This window comes from Lonchura striata, chromosome 1, assembly GCF_046129695.1.
Source record: "Lonchura striata isolate bLonStr1 chromosome 1, bLonStr1.mat, whole genome shotgun sequence".
In the NCBI taxonomy this organism is placed as follows: domain Eukaryota; kingdom Metazoa; phylum Chordata; class Aves; order Passeriformes; family Estrildidae; genus Lonchura; species Lonchura striata.
In genome coordinates, this window is record NC_134603.1 from 34,478,085 (window position 1) to 34,498,969 (window position 20,885).

A 20,885-nucleotide genomic window follows, 5' to 3' on the forward strand; every position below is an offset into this window, starting at 1 on the left:
GGACCAGAGGCAATGGACCCAGACTTAAGCACAGGAGTTTCCTCTGAATGTCAGGAGACACTTTTGCACTGTGAGGGTGATTGAGCACTGGCACAAGTTGCTCAGAGAGGTTCATGGAAGAGAGGTAAGATATCCCTCCTCAAAGATGATCGTGGGCAACCATCTCTAGGTGGCCCTGCTTAGGCAGGGTTGGCTGGACAAGACCTGCAGAGGTACATTCCAGCCTCAACCATTCTTCTATTTTGAGTGACATTAGGAAGCTGATGAGCACTAATAGATAAAAACTGCAAACACCCCATTTTACAGACTTTCCTAGCTCAGCACCCCTTCTCCCCCCTATATATCAGCTCAGCAATGAGGAATACTTTTTATGGTCTAATTCTAATACAGTGCTTAGCCACATCTCCTCTTGACTCTAACATCTTAAAATTCTGTGTAGTGTCTTGAATAGGCTTAGAGTTATTTGGTTTTTACGATGAGATGTCAACCCAAAATGGTGAGGACTGAACTGAACACTCAGCAAGTAATGAGATCAAGCTCTTCAACTGGAAAAGATATTTGTAGGATTTTTGTCATTATGTGTCAATTCCAGTGCAGTTTGTGGTCAGGGGAGTTTTTTTTCTGGAAAGATGCATTCAGTATTTTAATCACAATATCTCACTAGTCAAAATATTAAACAGACCTACTTCAGCTGTGAACCACAGCTCATGCATAAGAATATTTTCAAAGTTAACTTGCAAAGCTTCTTCACTAATAAATGTCAGAAAAATTCAAAACAGTCAATTTTTTACTAACACTTCAGTTGAATTAAGACACATTCCTTCTGCAAAGTAAGATGTTTCTGTATAGGGACTTAAATTTCTGTTTATTTTGGTGTCATATTACTTCAGTCTGATGAATGCTTTTTGGGATAATTACATTTAAATCTTTAGATCACAAGAAGATCTGGAGGGTTACAAGAAATCCAATTATGGAGTTGTCCAAAGGCTGAAGAATGTACAAATTGTTAAGAAGGATACTAAGGACATTCAATGATGAAAATGTTTCTGCAAGCAGTACATATTTCACATCTCAATCTCCCACACATCCTGCTCCAGAGAGACCAAATACTGGCTATGATTTAATCAGGTCATAAGTCAAGACCAAAATTCTTTTCATATATGTGTTGAGAAACATCTGGGACTCATGGCACTGGAATCGAGGTCTAATAGGAGCAAAATGTTCTGATAATAATAATAGTAGGATCTGCAGAAATCCACAAGATTTTATTTATAGAATTCGAACTTTCACAGTAAAACCAGGAGCCAGGCTGGGCTCATGCACTCCAAAAGTCTCCTGTAACTATGGTTACCTTTACCTTGCCAAGGAAGTGACACATCTATTCCTGAAATCCACTGCATTACTAATTGTCATTAAAAGCTGTAACAGCAAAACTACTGATTCTTGAGCAGATGAGATTTATAGTGCAGTCTGTATCAGGAATATCTGCTTCTAGACAGTGCAAGAACTATGAAAACTTCCCTGAGGTTGTTTGTTTCACATCCGGCAAGCACAACAAAATTTGATTTACTGTCTTGGCCTCCTCTGTAGAGGCTATATATCACAGTCAAATTTTTCAGCTACAGAAGACATATAAATCACCTGCATGTTACTTGAACTGTAACTGTTAATATGAAAACTAATTAATTTTTGTTTTGTTTTTTTTTAATTTCATTTTGAAGTGTAACCAGATTGGAAATATGGAGGTTTGTAATTCAGGCAAACAATGGAGAGATCAGATTTTTGCTAAAGCAGTATCAGGATTCTTTTGATGTCTCCGTTAACACAACTCATTTTATTCCATTTCTTTTTAGAGAGCACCTGGAGAAATCCGACAAGCTGCTTTTTGACCTTCATCCTACTGAATACTGAGCTACAAGTATTCCTAACAGTTTTCCCTACTTTCCTTTGAAAACTGAAAAATCATTATCTAGTCTTTTATATGCAGCTTCTGCAAATGTGTGAAGCTTCTCTATTCACTTTCCTTTTCCTTTGTTTTTTTTTCTTTTCAAATTTTTATGCCTAAACTCTCAGAACAGACCAGTTTCTAAATGTCACAACTCAGATCCCCAAATGAGGCAAGACAGGGCAGACCCACTTTTTTGCAGTCATTTTGAGCCAGCTTCAGAGTAATTCACCTCCCCACAATGAAGTTCCATGAGAGAGGAACTAGGAGTTTGGATGAAAAAATGATTTTGCATTAAAAAGATGGCAAATGGTTGATTCATTTATACCCTGCTTACTTAAACAACTATAGAAAAATGCACTGACAGCAACTAGAGGTCATAGTTTGGGCTATTTATTCATTCACATATCATTAATTTAGATCTCAAGCATATGAAAGTCAGTGCCTTCTCCATTTTCCATGCTATTATGCTTTATTAAACCAAGTGACGCTAACAATTTACAGAGATGGTACTATTAACAGATATGCTAGGGCCTAAAATTTGAATAAAAGGGTTACAATTTGGTATTTGTCTTGCACTAGAAAGAAAAAAAAAACAATTCTGTTGTTATTGCTACATTTTTGGTTAACATCTGCAAACTCACTAGAGTATTGTTTAAGGCATTTACAAGAATGACGGCTCCTTTGCGGAAATGTGCAGTTGATTGTCTCTACAACTGAACACGGCAAACAAGAAAGAATACAAACTACCCAAAGTCTAAAAAAGGGATAAGAAAGAGAATAGCTTGAAAACAATTGATGCAATTACTCAATTAAGGCATTCATGCTTCAAAATAGCTAAACTTTCAGCCACATTTTTGTCACTGCCATAGAGACTCTGAAGAGTTATTCAAACTGTACCACATTCCCCTGTTTCTTCCTTAAAACACAAATATAATCAAGTTTAGGACATGCAGGTCATACCTTTTTATAGCTAGAGATTCTTCTGTAGATATGCTCAATTTTCTCACTGCAAATGACACTGAATTTACTTTGAAGTTCAGTGGGGATCACGTCATTTAAGGAATTGAGGCTGTTGCAATTCTGCACAAAATTTTCATCGCTTTTTGCCAGTGCTTCAAGAATCTAAGATAATAAAAACATGAAAAGTATGTAATGAGATTAAGTTGACTAAAGTATCCCCTTACTAATCACAATTAAATCTCATAATTAAAGCTGAAAAGCCTGCTAACATTACAGAAAATGGTGCACAGCAACAATGAATGAAGCTTGGGATGCAAAGAGATTTTCTTAAATCTATTCCCTGCTAAATTATACCCGTAAGTATTTTTGCTTGGCTTCTCATGACATTGTCTGATAATGGATTTACTACTAATTTCCTACTAATGTAACCACTATGCCTCCTCTGAAATACATTATCTGCTGTATTTACTTGATCAGCACATATTATGCAGATCTGCTGAATTAATTCATTCATTACTTCTAGAAAACCTTTGGCTTGGAAGAATACTAACACATTGAAAAAGCATAAAAGAAAACTGAGTGGTATCTTCTTGTATATTCTGCATAAAAAGGCCAAGAAATAGGGTAAAGAATAAGCTGTACTGTTCAGGAAAGACTGAAGCCTTGTTATAATGGTGAGAGAAAACTAATTAAAAGGCATGTTGAAGAGATGAGGGTAATATACAGCATTTATAGATATTTCAGTGGATCTTGGACTTTTTTTCAAGTTTTATTTGATAATTTAGAAATAAGGGAGTGTAAGACTTTGAAGACGTTTTAACACTTTTTTTAGATTTAAGGCTCAATTTATAATGACAACATAACTCTTTTTGCCTCCTGAGCACACAATCATTCTCCAAAACATCAGAGAGATAAAGGTGAGCAATTATAAGGTATCAAATGAAAGACATAAACATATGAGTTAAAAAAGACACAAGTTTCTCTATTGGTATTAAACACAATAAGCATCAACATGCAAAAAATGCTTCACACCTTTGCAGTCAAACTGAAAAATCCCTTTGGTTCAATCATTTTTTCCAAGACGTGGCACTTTATTCCAGCTGTGCTGTCATACTCATAAACCACTCCATACTCCAGATGAACATTGTCAACAGTCAGACTTACATGATCTTTCTTCCCATCAATTATTGCCATAGTGTTAAATTTGTCAATTACCTCTAGAATAAATAAAGTAACACAAATCAGTTGACAAGTCCTGGCCATTAAATGAACAATAAAGGACACAGGCAAACATTCTAGAAAGAGGTATGTTCTGATCATTCTATTTAAAAACATTAATTTAAAAAACCTGGCTGAAAAATATAAAAATCAGAACACCTGATCTACAGTCAGTAGACTTGTAGATATTAAAATACTGGACTGCAAAACAGGCAGTACTCCTTCTTTACAAACAGTTATTTAAGGGGGCTAATTCCATTTCATTTATAATCCAAAGACATTAAGAAGGACCCAAAAAAGGGGTAAACTGTGAATTTCTAAATAAAGTAGAAGAATATCACTATGAAAACTGTCAACATTCAGAAATGAAGCCACAATAACTGCAATTATGAATGCACAGTTCAAGTATTAACTGTCTCTTTAATTACAAGTTGCAGATGAATGCAGTTTCATCTAAACATGAATTGCCTGAAAATAATCTGAAGGATAGTTGTGTTTTTATTTCCCATGCAGTAATGACTAATGTATCTAGTTTGCCATAATGATTACTAGGGGTGAAAATAAATCAGGTAATGCCTAGGTTTATGTTTCTTACAAATGAAAACAAACAGATTTTCCCAAAGTGTTCACAGAAGTATTTTCTCTAAATGGGAAAGATAGTTATTTTCAAAGAATAGCATGTTAAATTTATATGTTTAGAATATATAAGAAAACAAATGCTTATGTAAATCACATCTTATGATCTGCTCAAAATTTCCTCTCTGCAAATAAACCCACTGCCTACATTTTCCTTGTATTATAATAGCATTCTCAGCAACAGCAATATCAAACAGGCATCAATACCTTCCACTTTACAGTCAAAGGCGTCTCCTCCATCATCTCCAGAGGGTTTGGTGTTTGTTTTCTGAAGATCTTCCTGTGCACTTTCAATGCTGTTGTAAACCCACTGTATAGAATCTTGCTAGAAAAACAACAAAAAATAGACAGCTAGAAAAAGCAACTGATAGCAACTATTTCACTATTTTTAAGGCCTAAGTAAAAAAAAAAAAAACAAACAAAAAAAAAAACAAACAAACAAACAAAAAAAAAACCAACGAGATTTTTGGCATTGTATAAAACCATTCTAAGAATTTTGGCAAGTTATTTTTTATTTCAGTATATATTGTCATGAGACAGTATGAAGTCTGTGACAGCATGATATCTATCATCTTTATGTCATTGCCAAAAATAATTTAAGACATTTCAAATAAAATTGCAGATTTAAAAATATTTTTCCCCAAGAAATCATGGGGAAAAAAATAATTTTTGATTTGAAAATTCTGCTGTGCATCCACAAATCTGGTGGCAAAAGTTATGGAACATCAACCAAAGACAGAGAATGTCCACTTAATCCATCACCTTGTGTCACTGGCACAAAGAACCTGAACTACAGCCTTCATTACTTTCATTTGCCTGTATTACAAACATTTTACTAGTGTAGTAATAATTTTTTTCCTAGAGATTAGCATCCCTCGCAGCCCCCCAAAAGTAAAGAACCACAGGCTCCAAAAGTCCACCATCTTCTGTGGCTGAGTGACACATGAGCACAGCAATGGTGGCTTACATGTGTCATACAACCTTTAAAGAAGCCACATGTATGTCACATCTTCTACCCAGTCTGTAACTCAGCCACATGTCCATCAGACCCTCGTGAAAGGTCCTATCAAACATGGCATCCCCAGATTACTCTTTGTTCCTTACACTTCCAAATAAGCTTGACAAGTTAGTTAATCACTCCTTCTGCAACAGCTACAGCAGAAAAAATGGCATGAATATGACAAACCTGAATTAAAAAATAAGTTCACAGAAGAATTTGAAGTTAAGCAAGGACAGCAAACATTTAGACTGTTAAAATCTTCATGAAAAGTGCCACATACATCCAGTTATCCTTTGCTAAAATACAACAACCAGCTTTTATTTTTATCCCATTAGTATGGCTTCTCTAGGTTTCTTAGGTTCATCTGTGCCTTGCTTTTCACTCAACAGCATGAAATATTTTAATAAGAAAGCTTAACTTTCAGAGCTCTGTGTTGATTGCTGGAAGAAACCTGTGCAGAAGCTGATCAAGAAGAATGCTTCTGAAATCCACACTTCACCTCAAAGCTTGGTGCTTAGTTATGGATTCTTACAGACTTGCTTGGCAGCATTGAGACTACCATGCCAATATCCAATAGGAAATACTAACTACTTAACCTGGAAGTCCCTTTTCCAAAAGTTAACAACCAATCTAATGCCATATGACTCAAAGCAATGTTCTTCAAAATCATTACAGGAGAACCAACTAAGCATAAATCCTGATTAGTACCACTGCAAAGAAATTGTAATTCCAACAAGCAAAATCTGGTCTCAATTTTCTTTATTCAGACAAGACAGAGGATAAACAGTGTCCAACAGAAATTACGCAGTTATTGACCAAAGGAATCTGAAATGAAGTTCATGCTCCAGGCAATTAGGAAGACTTCTTACCTTAAGAAGTAAAAGATACAAGAAACAGAAAAAGATTCCCTTCAATTATGCAGTTGGGAACCACAGGAGAGACTGCAATATCCTGGGTAATTAAATGATAGGCATGTGCACTGTACTTACAAAATAGGAGAAATCTATAATCATCTTCCAAATAATAATTTAAAAAACTCACCAAATTTCTGAATGAGGAATTAAATTTTTCACCAGTGGGAATACTACCATTTACTTCAGTCTACGCAATTCTCCCATATTTTTTGATAAAACTGCATCCTAAATGAAGTTTTTCTTGTCTGTCTGAGGAACTTCAGTTATCTGTGATTTGCTGAATTATCATCTACTTTTTAAAACTGAAGTAAATATTATGTATAGGAAAAAAACTTCAAGTTATTATAAAATTTGATTAAAAATACCCAAAGTAATTTTTTAATGTCAAGGCATTCACACCAGCCAACATTAATCAATGGCCTTTGGATGTCACTAATATCCATAGGGAGTCTATACTTATACACAGAGAGAACAAAACTGCTGTAATGAATTTAATATATCTTTTATTCTAGCCAGCTTTGCTACTAGTGAACAGGACATTTTCTTTTTAGTAGAGTGCATCTTCCTTTAAACCATAGGTGAGTTTGATCTCAATATATCATGTAACAATTTCAATGCTGTATTAGCATTTAAACACAAACATCCCAAAAACATTTTCATACAGACTGTATTTATGTGACCCAGTTCTAACTATATAATTCTTATAACTATGCTGTAAGTGTGGGAGAAGGATTCAACTCTTGCTTTTAATTGGATTTTTCTCCTCAGTAAACACATACTTGAAGAGTTTGTTTTTGAAGTTAATTAATAATATTGGTTCCAGTTTATGAAGAACTTGCAGAGAATTGGAAAATTACATTATACATTCCAGCTTGGTTTGGTTTTCTTCCTAAATTTGTATCTTGGAAGCCTGAGATTTTCTCCTTAAGTAACATGAGAAAGATAACAAAATTTGAATGCATTTAGAAAAAGGAACTTTTGAGTCCTTGAATATATATTTATTCTTAAGACCAGAATGCAATGGGAACTCTGACTTTTATGGATGGAACTGCACTCTGCTCTCTGTCTACTGAAGTGTAACAAAATTCTGGGAGATCAGTTTTATGCACTTCATCCTCCTGCTGCTGAGCAGGCAGAAAGCTGTGTGATTCCCTCTCCATCAAGGTAAGAATACACCTCAAAATTCTTTCTGCATAGGACTGCAGAAATGCATGAAATAGATAATAAAAATTGTCCATAATATTTAATTCAATGCAGAAACTAAGCAGATTTTGAACATCACTATTGAGCAATCTTCAGCTTTTACACCTCAATTGGCTTCCCTTCAGTTTTATTCACCACGTCTTTCCTCTCACCCCACTCAAACACAGCAGATATATGCGTAAGAGATTAACACTACATTATTTACTTTGACCAAAAATAGAAATCTAGGAGAAAATGTACAAGGGCACCAAATGAGACATACCTGCATTGGCCTCCTGTACTTCCTGCAGGCTGTGACATGAGCAATAACACTTGCATGAGTCTCTTTGCTGACATTAATTCCATTCACTTTGATTATGCACTGGCCAGGGTGGAGACCCGCCGCAGCTGCCACTGTTCCTATTAATAAAAACCCACATAGTTAGCAGACTTCTTTTTTTTTAACATCTCCTTTCAAGATTACAGTCCAAAAAAACTTTTTTTAAAAATCAGAACCTGGTCGGACTGATCCTTACATACTTTCCTTGACCACAGAGTACTTCTGTAGACCAGTTGGATGCCAAGAAAATGGATTTTGCCAGCAGATGTTTCCATAAAAGAGACCAGACAATTTCCTAAAGGCTGCTTTATAAAACAACAAACATTGACTAGCAATATGAAAATGTAGAAAATTCACCTCAAAGAATAGGACTTTAAAAGGATAAAATGGCTCTAACTTGAAAGTCACTAACTACAACTTAGCCTACTTTTATATGACCCAAGCTTATGAGCTTCTTGTTTAATTCAGGTATTTCAATTTTACATACAAAATAGAGCTTTTCTGGCAATACATAAAGTATAAGATAAGACTCTAGTATAAGAAGATACTAGATACTAGAGTATCATGTTAATCATGAAGTGAAATATCTAAATTCCAAAGACATTTCCAAATATATTGCTCTTTTTTTTCCTCTTCCCTGCCAATGCAATTATAGCAAAGGGCCTTAGAGCTTTAAATCAAAATCTCAAAGATAATTAAGTAGAATACCTCAAATTAAATTATCAGAGGGTGGGATAGGGGGACACACACAACATGACACCAAAACAAAACATTTTCTTTAAGCAATATAAAATATTTGGTTCAGTGATTTATTTTCACAATTGAATAACCACGTTGGGAAAATCTAGTTGCTGAATAGGCACTACAAAAAGAGGTGCTGTCCTCAGGTCTTTTCAGTGCAATTCAGACTCACTCCTGCTGGAGTATGGCCTTAGTTCCAGCTACCTGAACATTTGCCTCCAAATGTCTCTTGATACTGCCACAGAGGTGCCAAGGAAGTTAAAAATCTACTGCATAGAGCCTGCCAGACTGGGTTGCAGAAACTAGGGGCTGTGAAAGAAAAGGCTAGACTGAATTTGCAGGGCTGACAAATAGAAAACTTGTCACGACTTCATGACTTGCCAGTTGAGCATATTTGACAAGGAAATAACTTGCAGAATATACATGAGCTTCCCTCATTTTAGGAATTATCACTATTAGGTTAAAGCTGCATTTAAAATTTAATATAAAATAAATTCATTGGAAATTACAGTATTACCAGATATTGCAATCTCCTCTCCCCCAAAAAAGACTTAAAAATAAACATATAAATAGATCTTATTTAATATCTCTCCCCCCCGCCCAAAAAAAAAAAAACAAACAAATCTCTCTTCATAAAACCCCAAGGTCCCAATTCAGCAAAGTAAGCATATGCTTAAAATCTTCCAGGTTTAGCAAATCACACAAGCAAGCACTTGCATAATGTTGAGACTAATCAGAATAAAGTATGTGCTTAATAAATAATGATAGGCAGTTTAATTGAGATCCAGGTGCAGAAATAATTATGACATCAGCTACTAAGTTTATTACTCTTTCTTTTGAAAATCTAATTTCTGGCAGCACAGTCTAGAAAAAAATGTCACCAAACTCTGTTTAAATCTCGCTGTATTGCAGATCACTTTTCATGCCTCAGTTACAAAGGCAGGAAGGGGGAAAGAGACACAACTGTCCCGCAATAACTGAAAATACAGTTAGTTTGTTCCACCATAAGCAACATAAGGCAGCACGAAATAATGCTTCAACTTCTTTTAGCATAAGAGCACTGCTCAAAAACATTGAGTTAGGATAGGAAGCATCTGAAAATCACATCCCAAAATAGTATTTACATGAACCATCTACATTTACTAAGACAAAGCCACTAACACTCCTGAAAAGATTTGTTAAAAGCACATTTATTTGCAAAATGTTTCCAGAACATTGCAGAACCACACAGCCACCTAACATATTAACACACAGGTTCACAACAGCTATTCATTTGTTGCTCTGATTGAACAAAGTTGTATTGTATCCTTCAGCTACCCCTTAATCTATAAAAAAATGCACAGCTTTAATTTAACTTTCCTACATTGGTATAACTACATTTAATAAAAAGAGTGGAAGATGTATCCACACTTACAGAGTATAAGTACACAAAACTTATATATTTGAGTTTATTTAATATAGTTTGTTACTTTGGGAAAAAAAAAAATCTAAAATGTATTACTGGACCTAATTTTGACTTATCTCAACCAAGTCATTTAGATATTAAACATATATTTACCAGTACCATTGACAGCTCTTATGGCTTACCTCTCCCAACAGCATGGACAACAGATGGGCCAAAACCCCGGATTTGGAATCCAAGTCCATCTGCAGAATCAGGAATCTTCACTGTCCTGATACAAACAAAGATTTAACATGAATGTAGCAAAAGGTAGTATTTTGTTATTCATCAGCATGTAGGGTTACAAGAGTGTAAAACTCCACACTTTTATTCAAATCATTTTTCAGATTTTACAGCATTCATATTCCAAATACAGTGCACCACCGGCATCAGAAATAAGAGCAAGCTGAAACAGCACAAACTATCTATTTCACAGGGAAATTCAATATGCTCATTATAATCAAAACACCACCATAGCTTTAAAATTCCTCCAAAATGGACTGATCTTCAGGTAAGTTGCCATAGCACAGAAACACTGAAAGACATGGGAAGGCAGCCAGTCTCTTCCAGCCAAAAGGCCAGAGCCTGGGGACCAGAGATTACAGCAGGTCTGATCAGAGAAGCTGCAGAAGACTGCAGAACTCAGATACATATTACATTTTAAAAGAAACACAGAATGTGCTGAGTTGGAAGGGACCTACAAGGATCATCAAAGTCCAACTCCTGGCCTTGCACAGATGCCCCAAGAGTCATATCATGTGCCTGAGAGCACTGTCCAAACATTTCTTGAACTCTGTCAGACTGATGCTGTGAGTACTTTGTTCCAGTGCCCAACCATCCTCTGGGTGAAGAGCTTTTTTATAATATCCAAACTAAACCTCCTCTGACAGAATCACAGGCCTTTCCCTCAGGTTCTGTCACTGGTCACCACAGAGAAAAGATCAGTGTCTATCCCTCCTTTCCCGCTCCCAAGGAAGCTGCAGACTGCAGCGAGGTATCCTGTCATAAAAGGAAATTTTGATTGATAAAAAGGACTTTCCTCTCATGAAGCCATGCTGGCTGTGACCAATGACTGCGTTGTCTCTCAGGTGTTTTTCAATACCTTCCAGAATAATCTTCTCCATAAGTTTACCAGACACAGAAGTGAGACTGTAGTTTCCCAGGTCCTCTTTCTTGCCCTTCTTGAAAATTGGGACATTTGTCAGCACTCAGTCAGCTGGCATCTCCTCAGATTCCCAAGACAACTCAAAAATCATCAAGAGAGGATTTACAATGACATCAGCTAGCCCTCTGAGGATTCTTGGATAACCCTCATCAGGCCCCATAGATTTGTAGAGTTCCAACTGAAGCATCAGATCTCACACTATTTCAAGATTGGCTGAGAGTTGATCATTCTCACAGTCAAGGTCCTCCAGCTCAGGGCACTGCAACCCCCTTTGGACCACCATCCATAACAAAGATGGATGTGAAGAATAAATTAAACACGTCTGCATTGTCCCTGTCCCAGTCTGTGATGTGAGGTGACCATCTTGTAACAGGTCAATGTTATTTTTGCATTACCTATTCCCATTAATATTCTTGAAAAACTCTTTATTGCCCCCATATTTCCAGCCAGCTTCACCTCCAGTTGACTTTTGGCCACATGATTTTTCTCTCAGCAGTAGTGAGTAGTGTCTCTGTAGTCTTGCAACATCACTTGACCTTCCATTGGGCATACGCTTTCCATTTTAGTTTTATTTCCAGAGAAGATCACAGTTCAACAAGGCCCATCTTCTGCCTCACCTTCCTGACTTACAACATTTGGGAATTGCCTGCTCCTGTGCCCTTAGGAAGTGATGTTTAAAAAGTGACCAGCACTGATGGACCCCAACAACTGCAAAGATATTCTCACTCTTAAATAAAGAATTCTGTCAGGTGTCAGTAGACAAGGTGTTGAGTAGATCATCCTGTGGTTAACAAACCCAAAATTTTTCTGCTGACACCAACCTTGGAGCCATGCATTGACCTGATGGATCTGCCTAATCTTATTGGTATTATTCCTTGTTAACTGGAAGAATCGATGAAATCAACTACCATGCTCCTGATCCCTCTACCAATCAGGGCACTGAAGTCTGTTTTGATTGCCCTCAGACTTCCCTGTTTTATTTTATCACCAGTTTGAACAACCAATAGTGGATAATAACCAGAGGGCCTTAGTAGACTGGAGAATTTTCCAGTAATGCCCCTTATCAGAGCCCCTGGGAGACAGCAGACTTCCCTGTGAGTTGGGTCAGGTCTGCCTATCAAACTCTTCTTTCCCCTTAGAAGGGAGTCTCTTATCACAGCTATCCTCTTTTCCCGTTAACAGAGGAGGTCCTGGTGCAGGGTGCAGGTGGTGTTGTTTCAGGAGGCCCCACCATCCCAGAAGGATCTTCACATACCTCACCAGTTGTTTGGCCTTCTCCATCCAGAGCCCCACACCTGCTGTAAAAGGTACCAGTCCTACTTGCCAAATTCAGAGAAAGAGGAACCTTCTTGCTGGTATGTGCTGTGATGTGCCTCCAGCCTTCATCTTTAACAGACCCCTGGCTAATTTAACAGTCCTTTGACTAATTACCCTGCAGGGTTCTGAGTCCATCTGCTTCTTTACCACACTGGAGGTTCAAGACTCCTGGGATCCTGAGACTGTAGCATTGCTGAAAATAATTGATCTCTCTTTTGCTTGTTCACTCAAACACTGTGCAGCCACTTGACTTCTTCCTGAAGCTCCACCTGCAACACAGCTCCTCAAACACAGCACACTTCCTGCAAAATAACTCTTTGTAGACCCCAGCCTTGCAAAGAGGCATCAGGCACTCCCAGCAGCCTGTGCCTTTCCTTGCTGAGTTTTCTTTAAATAATGTTTCATTGCAGTTTTTCTGAGCACCTACAGAAAGTACTGAGTTTTGTAAAGTAAGAATTATCCAGTGCTGCTTGTATGACTTGTAAGTACACTGTGCTGTGATCCTGCTTGGTCTAAGAACAAGAGTAATAATCCTACCAACAAAAACACAATTCTGAGAATCAATATTCACATCTACTCCTTAAAATAAAGCCCTGAGTTCACCCAAAGTAAGCTAGCATACCCTCATGATATCAGCTCAGTGTCTACAAAAAGCAACACAGCTGCATCAGCCCTTATCAGACCTAGTTAGGTCATGCATAACAGTGCACTGATTTAACTTTGCAGCCTTTCCATCTAGAGCCAGCTCTGTTATTATTTTAGAGATCTTTGCCCCAAGCTCCATTTCCTATTGCAAAAGCAAACAAATTCCAATCAGTGCTGAAAAGTGATTTTAAAATACATTTGGACTGTAGCAAACTTGATTTACAGGCAGTTTTGAATAAAACAACTGCATCATATCTTGTACTTTTTTTTTTTCTAGTATATATAATGTTAGGCATTTGAAGATGATTATCATCAGAGGTGAGATCCAAACTTCATTGAAGTATATATTTTTTAAAATATAATAATATATAGAGATTATTAAATTTTCACTTGAAACATTTTGTAAGTATAACATCATTAAATATACTCATATATATTAACTATTGATACCATCTATTCAATTGCATTATGAAACTGCTTTGAGAACATGCTAATAACTATGAAATACCATCACTGGCAGCTTAGGCAAAGAATTCAGGAGAGAACTGTCTTCTATGAACTCAGCTGTGCTAGCAGCAGCTGCTGACAAAAAACAGGGAACAGTGAGAAACAAATTTGATTTCTGTAAACTCTACATTCACTAGACAATCTCTCTCAACCTTGAAATTTACCCACAAGTTGAGTCAGAAATTTAACCAACATTTGTATTAAAAAAAGGCCAAGATAAACATTTTATGCTTTCTACAATCGTGTGGTCTTGGGAATTTTTTACTTGCTTTTTTTGAGGGGTGGGAACAGGTGTTGTAAAATCAGTCCAGATAAGCATCTTTATGCCTTATTTATTTTTCTTAGTTCTTTTTCCTGTTCTGGGTGCCATTTTACTACTCAAGATACCTTTGCTTATTAAGAGGAAAAATAGATCTTGGATCTGCCACCTAACCAGAGCCATTCCTGAGCAAGGCATTCTGTATTCTGTGTGGTAACAGAGGATAGCCCCTCTTTATTCTGCAAATTTCAAATAAAAAATTACTCCTGACAAGTTTGTCTTAGTCTTCTTCTTTTTTATGTATAACCTAGAAAAAACTGCATTAACTTTATATACTAATATACTATTACTCATATACTTACGCTCATTTACATATTTACTGAACCTACCTATTAAACCTCACTCTGTATTTCTTTTACATAACAAAACTTGTGTTTAGGTAGGAATGGGCAAAACTATCCACCGAAATGCTTCTGTTACATAAAGATGAGGAGCTGTTTATTTCCTCCAGCTGTTTACACAACCCACACACAAGCTGAAGGGTCCATGAGACCACAGTCTGACAATGCCAAACCAGCAACTAATCCCCAGACACAGGAATTTGTCTGATACACACAGCAAGACATAAGTGACCAAAACTGTCCATATAGCCAATGAAATTTCATTTAAACTTGCAGTACCTGCATGTATATAAAGTGGCAGAGCTGAAGATCTAAAGTACTCCTGTGATTCTCCTGCTGACTCACAAAGAGGATAAAACAAAATCAAAGCAAATCAAATTGCTTGACTTTGCAAAGAAAGATCAGATAGAGCATCTAAAAACCCTTTACAGTAGTGCTCTCTGAAGTTCCACTAGTCTGAAAATTCACTTCAATTGTTGTTTGGAAAATTTCCCAGAGGAATGGTAACTTACTCTCGAGGTTTGGTGCTCACAAGAACACGCAGGGGCTTTCTGCTGTTTAAACAGGCTTTCAGGAAGCAATCCACTTCACTGAAGGGTCGCAGAAAAACCAGGTCACCGTTAATGGCAAAGATTTTCTTCCCAATTTCCAAGCCTGCCATCTAGAAAATAACAACAGTTGTGTACATGTTTGTCTTTGATAACCACTAACATTATGTTTTCTTCTGTTGGCATGCAGACCAACAAAAAAAACGACATTCACATTTTCTTTACATTCTTTTTGACTCCTTCACATGGTGGTCAGTTAACATGACAAAATGTTTCTAAAACTGGTTAAACTCATGTAAAGGGAGAACACTCATTCTGAAGAGAGCGAAATACAAGACCTAGGATTAATCAAGATCTTGTGACAGTATTACAATATCAGTTCATTTTTTAGTAATTCACAACACAGCCTTGATTGAGGCATTTATTTTATGACAGTACTTAATTTTTTATCCACCATTTTCCAAAGGAGCTAAAGCTTCTTTTCATAAAGAAAGACCAATTAATATTTTAGTAAGTGAATATTTGCTAAGTTCCAAAACAAAGAGTTTTTAAACTTTGGTCTAACAAGAAAAGCACCATTAAAGTAGAACTACAAGAGTACAAAGAGTGGCTCAGGGTATGGGCAAAGCCCTAGTGCCATCTGAGAATATGGCAGAACCTGATAGCTAGAAAACCTTATTTAGCTCTGTGGCTGAATTATATTATTCATTTGTTCTGTCTTTTTATAATTTAAATTTGTACTCTGCCATGAGATTTGGAAAGCCTTGAAATCTAAGTCCAAGTTTTTCTCTCATGAAAGAGCATCATACTTTATCTTTACATATACAGACTCCCATGTTGCTCAGTAGAATATTAATTAACCCAAAGAGAATATAAAGCAATGTGCCAAACAGGAAGGCTGTAATTTATTCATTCAGGGTCTCAAATCCCAGATTTTATCTAAAGCTTGATATATCCTTTACTATGAAATATATCAACTGCATCTCACAGACAAGCTCTATACCCATTTCATATTCTACCAATATTTTTTATCTCATTTATGTTTAATGTCATCACTGGCATATTATAAAATGCATTAAAATAAAATGACAACTTTTATATAATCACTTAATATGGCAATTTAGCTGAGCAGAAAATAAGTGTCAAAACAATGGTCAAAACAATATTTTAAATAAAACTATAGAGAAAACAAATCAACAAACCAAAAACAACAAAACAAAACAAAAAGGAAAGAGATTAATAGGCACAGCCTTCTTGGTAAATGTTCACTTTCACCTTCTACTACTATAGATTCTCCTACATGATGTACAAAACATACATTTGTGATCAGTAAATAAAACAGGGAAGATAATTTATAATATTCCATACCTCAGCATTTGATCCTTTCTCCACTACTTTAATAATTGGCACCTTATTTTTATCTTCTAAACCAAAACCATAGGTTCCTTCATTAGATTTAATCTGTAAAAAAAATGTTTACATATTGTTCAGAAAGGGCATTAATAAAAACTGAAGTATGTCTTCATTAAATAACAATAAACTGTCCTAAAACATTGTCACTCTGACCAATTTTTTTATTCATCAAAGCACACAGTGATGATGTTTCACTCACCAGTAATGACTTGGCTATGACGTTTTCCACTACTTTCAGATCATGCTTCATGAGTCTGTGCTTCATATTTGATCCTTCCATTTCTTCATCCGCATAAAAACGGAACAGCAGTGGTTCATCTTTAAATTCACTTTTCTCTAACACTGTATGACAGAAACCCACACATATTAATCTTTATTTTCTTTTTAACTTTTGAATATCATGACTTTCACAAACCATGAAATACTGAACATGCATACACATATTGAATTCTAGCAAAGTATTTTTGTATGTGTGAATCCAGGGAAATCTTTTAACATAAACAACTATTGTTATTTGGATTCATTACAGAAGTACAGATTCATTACAGAGAGATAGGTATCACTAAGCTCATTTTTTCAACTAGATTCCAGCAAGCTGAGAAATATGTATTAGCATGAAATAATTTTAGTAAAAGTACTAAGCACAAGGTTTCTTCCTTAAAGGGATTTTAAAACATGATTTTGAAAATTCTGCTGGACAGCTGCTGAAGATGCTCACCACCAACTTCTGGCACTCTCCAGATGGTGAAGCATGCTAAGTTTAGAATTAGAAGCAGGTTTGCTGTGGATGTGGAAGCAAGCAGAACAGCCAATGGATGCAGTTTGTGTGTTCAAAAGTCAAAGGCAAAAGAATGAACAATACCGGAGAGTATGTTCTCAACCCCTTGTCAAATCAAACTGATAAAAAATATCTCTTCCTCTTTTCATTTTAGTAAATGACCTACTACTTCAATTCTTTCACTGAAATCTTCCCTCTGATGGTCTTAAATGAGTCCTTGTTCACCTTAATTTTGGTGCTGCACGTATCTCTGGCCTCCTCTCCCTTCTTTGTTCTTTGCTATCCTTAGATTTTCTCATTTTTCTCCAATCTGCTTTCTCCCATTGCCACCACCTTTTTGAAGTCCTGCTCCTTCATACTTTATTAATTCCCCCCAAAATCTCACATTTCTTTCCTACGTTATTTTTATTGTCTGATCAGTGCCAACATGCATTACTTTCTTAAGACATTTCTTGCAAAGTGATGAATAAAACTGCCCCCACTAAATCCTTTAGCGGATTAATTCCTCAGCATGTGCTATAAAATTGGATATAATTTTCAGAGTATACAATAGCTATTTTTTTCCTTGAAGACTGTAGCATCAATCTCTTTAGTGATACAATAGAAGAACTTTCCATCTGTTCTGTAATATCTTTATCAGCCCCTGCATTTCCTTCCAACTGTGCAGATAACATTAAACAGAAAGTAAGCATAGCTTGTACAGAATGTATTTACTTACCATGGTGCATAAACCCATTATCACAAAGAGCTACACCAAATATCATAGCTTCCTCCCTTGTCCGGCAATCTCCCTGTGAAAACACAGTACATTTTTAAAATGTATGTAAAAATATTATCAAAATGGAAACTGTCCACAATGGCATAATCTCACAGGAATGGCAATTGCTGCAGAATACATTTTCCACCATCACATTATCACCTTTATATATTTCTAGCATATATATATATATATATATAGATAGATAAACCAGTATATACATGTTTATCATAGAATCAGATAGTAGTTTGGGTTGAAAGGGACCTTTATATGCCATAATGCTCTACAATTACAAATAAATAGGACAATACTTGAGCATTCTCCATAAAAAGTGAACATAATAGAACATATAAGCATCAAAGTTTTAAATTTTATTTTATGGAACTAGTGCATGTTGACAGAGTGAACAGGATTCCATGTTGTTTTTTCTCGTTCATTTAAAAGGAAACAGAATTGATGGCAATGAATTGGTACTGACTTTTGCACATCTAGTTAGTAATTTAGTTTCTCATTTCATTTTAAGCTACAGACAATGTTATATGCTGAATCACAAAGCTAAGTGTCGTCAAAACATTTCAATTTCAGATAAGGAAGCTAAGCACAATAGGGATGAAAATCATAGCTGATGACAGCTGATTTCTGTTACTTTACTGGTTTAAGAGGATTACACTACACAAAGTGTTTGTGTGGGTTTTTTTTGATATATCGCTAGCTTTCAAATCAGAATTTAAATGCAAAACATGCATAAATCCAAAGGTGTCTACTTGCCTGGGCAATCAACCAATCTATGAATTTGTTAGCCATAACCACAGATTTGTAGGTTCTCAAGTGATAGTCTTTATCCCTGTTCAAAATAACACAAAACAATTTTTCAAAGTCAAACAAAAGATCCAAAGAGAAAAAGACTTGTAGTTTATAAGCAAGTTAGTGCAAGCATGAATTGAGCACTTAATAATGGTTAAGAAGTTTTCTCTGGAGGAAAAAAATAGCAAATTAAGTCTTTCTTGTAGACAGAAAGTAGGAGGCTGATCACAACTTATTTGGGTGATATTGTCACTGGACAATATCACCCAGCAGCTGGTGTGCTGCTCTGGGACACAGAGCAACAAATGAGGTATTAGTAAATGAGTGCACTAATATATACAGTTAGTATATAAGCATATCCATCAGGACATAGGAGGCTCTAGAAGTCCATTTTAAAAGTTATATTGAACAGAGTTGGCAGCCATTTAGTAGTTCAGTTATGCTTTTTTTCTTGACAGCATTTCAGTCTCATCTGATTACTCTCAAAAGACTAATCTTGAAAGGATTGGTTATGTTCCTACATTCAAACACAATATCTTCAGATCATGTACTTCTTCCAAATGACTCCCTCAGGATTTTTAATTGGACTCACCTAATTACTGGGGTAAAGAGGCTGTGCAGGCGACAGTACAGTCGTACACCCTGTTAAAGAGAAAGAGGTCATGAGTTAACCACACATTCACATCAAAGACAAGAGAAGGAACATAGTAACGAAGCCTGAATGCTGTCAATGAATTTCATTTACATAGTAAAAATATCTGTTCAAATTCTCTGCATTTTCATGTACCAAAACAATGTTTCCTGATAACAATATTGATGAATAAATTATGCAAATGAAAACATTTCCAATCTAACCTAAGCTTACTGAGACACATGCAAAACAGATTAGCTTTAAAGTAGCATTAAGATATTCTGAAGGTTTGAAACACTTAGAAATAAAAATAAATAAAAAAAAAAATAATGTTTCCATGCATTAAGGCTGTCCCAAACACTGATTGCTATTCTACACACAACTAAGTAATTAAAGTAAAAACCACTGCATTTCATTATATGCATCAATACTTTGCTTACAAATTAAAATTATAACTAATCCATTTTAAAAATGCAAAAAGATTCAAAGATTAGAAATGTTTTCTATTAAAAGCAAATAAATTATACATCTGCAGTAGTTTAAGAAACTACCATCAGAAAATTGTATTAAAAAAAAAGAAAAACACATTAGTATTACTTAGAAAACTATCAAAAAGCAATTATGTTTACAATATGCAAGTATAATGACTAAAACTTGTGTCAAATTAGATTCCATCCTATTATGCTCTGCCTGGGAGTTCAGTATTGTAGATTCCTCTAGATGAACTTTATATTAACAAATGGAGCAAAAATTAAATAATACTGCAGCAAAAATTAAATTATACTGCAGTGTAATACCCAAATGCAGACATTTTCTACTGACTCCAAATCATGATGAATTTGAATATTTAAGTTTAAAGGAAACTTTGATCAATCTTTGTATTGCTGTCAGTAACATAGGTCAGTAACATTATTGTCAGTAATATATAACCTATTATGTCTAAACATCCATGTGACAATAGATTTACTGCCTAGATAGAACACTTATAAAGGACACTCAGATTTTAGAGAAATTTTAAAGCAGTTTCCTACATGTATCATCATATCTATGAGAAAGGACGAAAAAATACAGTAGACTGACCCTCAGCTTCAGGGTTACCCAAAAACACAAGCAATGCATCCTGCATATGAAACCACTGAATAGCAACTATAACTACATAATAGCAAATTGTCCTTTTGTATTTAAAATGTGTAAAAATTAACCAAAAGCTTAGAAATGGAAAACGGAATTTGATTCACATAAACATAGAGAGGTGACTGTGAGGGGATGCTGTTTATCCC

The 20,885-nt window shown here is 35.6% G+C and overlaps 1 protein-coding gene across 1 annotated transcript in view; it reads right to left on the minus strand.

Moving 5' to 3' along the window:
• Positions 1–20,885, minus strand: part of PREX2 (phosphatidylinositol-3,4,5-trisphosphate dependent Rac exchange factor 2) — a 169,581-nt gene that overhangs the window by 72,878 nt on the left and 75,818 nt on the right. The window contains exons 13-23 of the mRNA XM_021555585.2: positions 19,567–19,616; positions 18,939–19,014; positions 18,132–18,204; positions 16,835–16,977; positions 16,591–16,683; positions 15,187–15,335; positions 10,527–10,612; positions 8,142–8,278; positions 4,970–5,087; positions 3,941–4,125; positions 2,909–3,070 (exon numbers count right to left, since the gene is read on the minus strand). Of these exons, the coding sequence (XP_021411260.2) occupies positions 2,909–3,070; positions 3,941–4,125; positions 4,970–5,087; positions 8,142–8,278; positions 10,527–10,612; positions 15,187–15,335; positions 16,591–16,683; positions 16,835–16,977; positions 18,132–18,204; positions 18,939–19,014; positions 19,567–19,616 (1,272 nt within the window). The remainder of the gene's footprint in view (positions 1–2,908; positions 3,071–3,940; positions 4,126–4,969; positions 5,088–8,141; positions 8,279–10,526; positions 10,613–15,186; positions 15,336–16,590; positions 16,684–16,834; positions 16,978–18,131; positions 18,205–18,938; positions 19,015–19,566; positions 19,617–20,885) is intronic.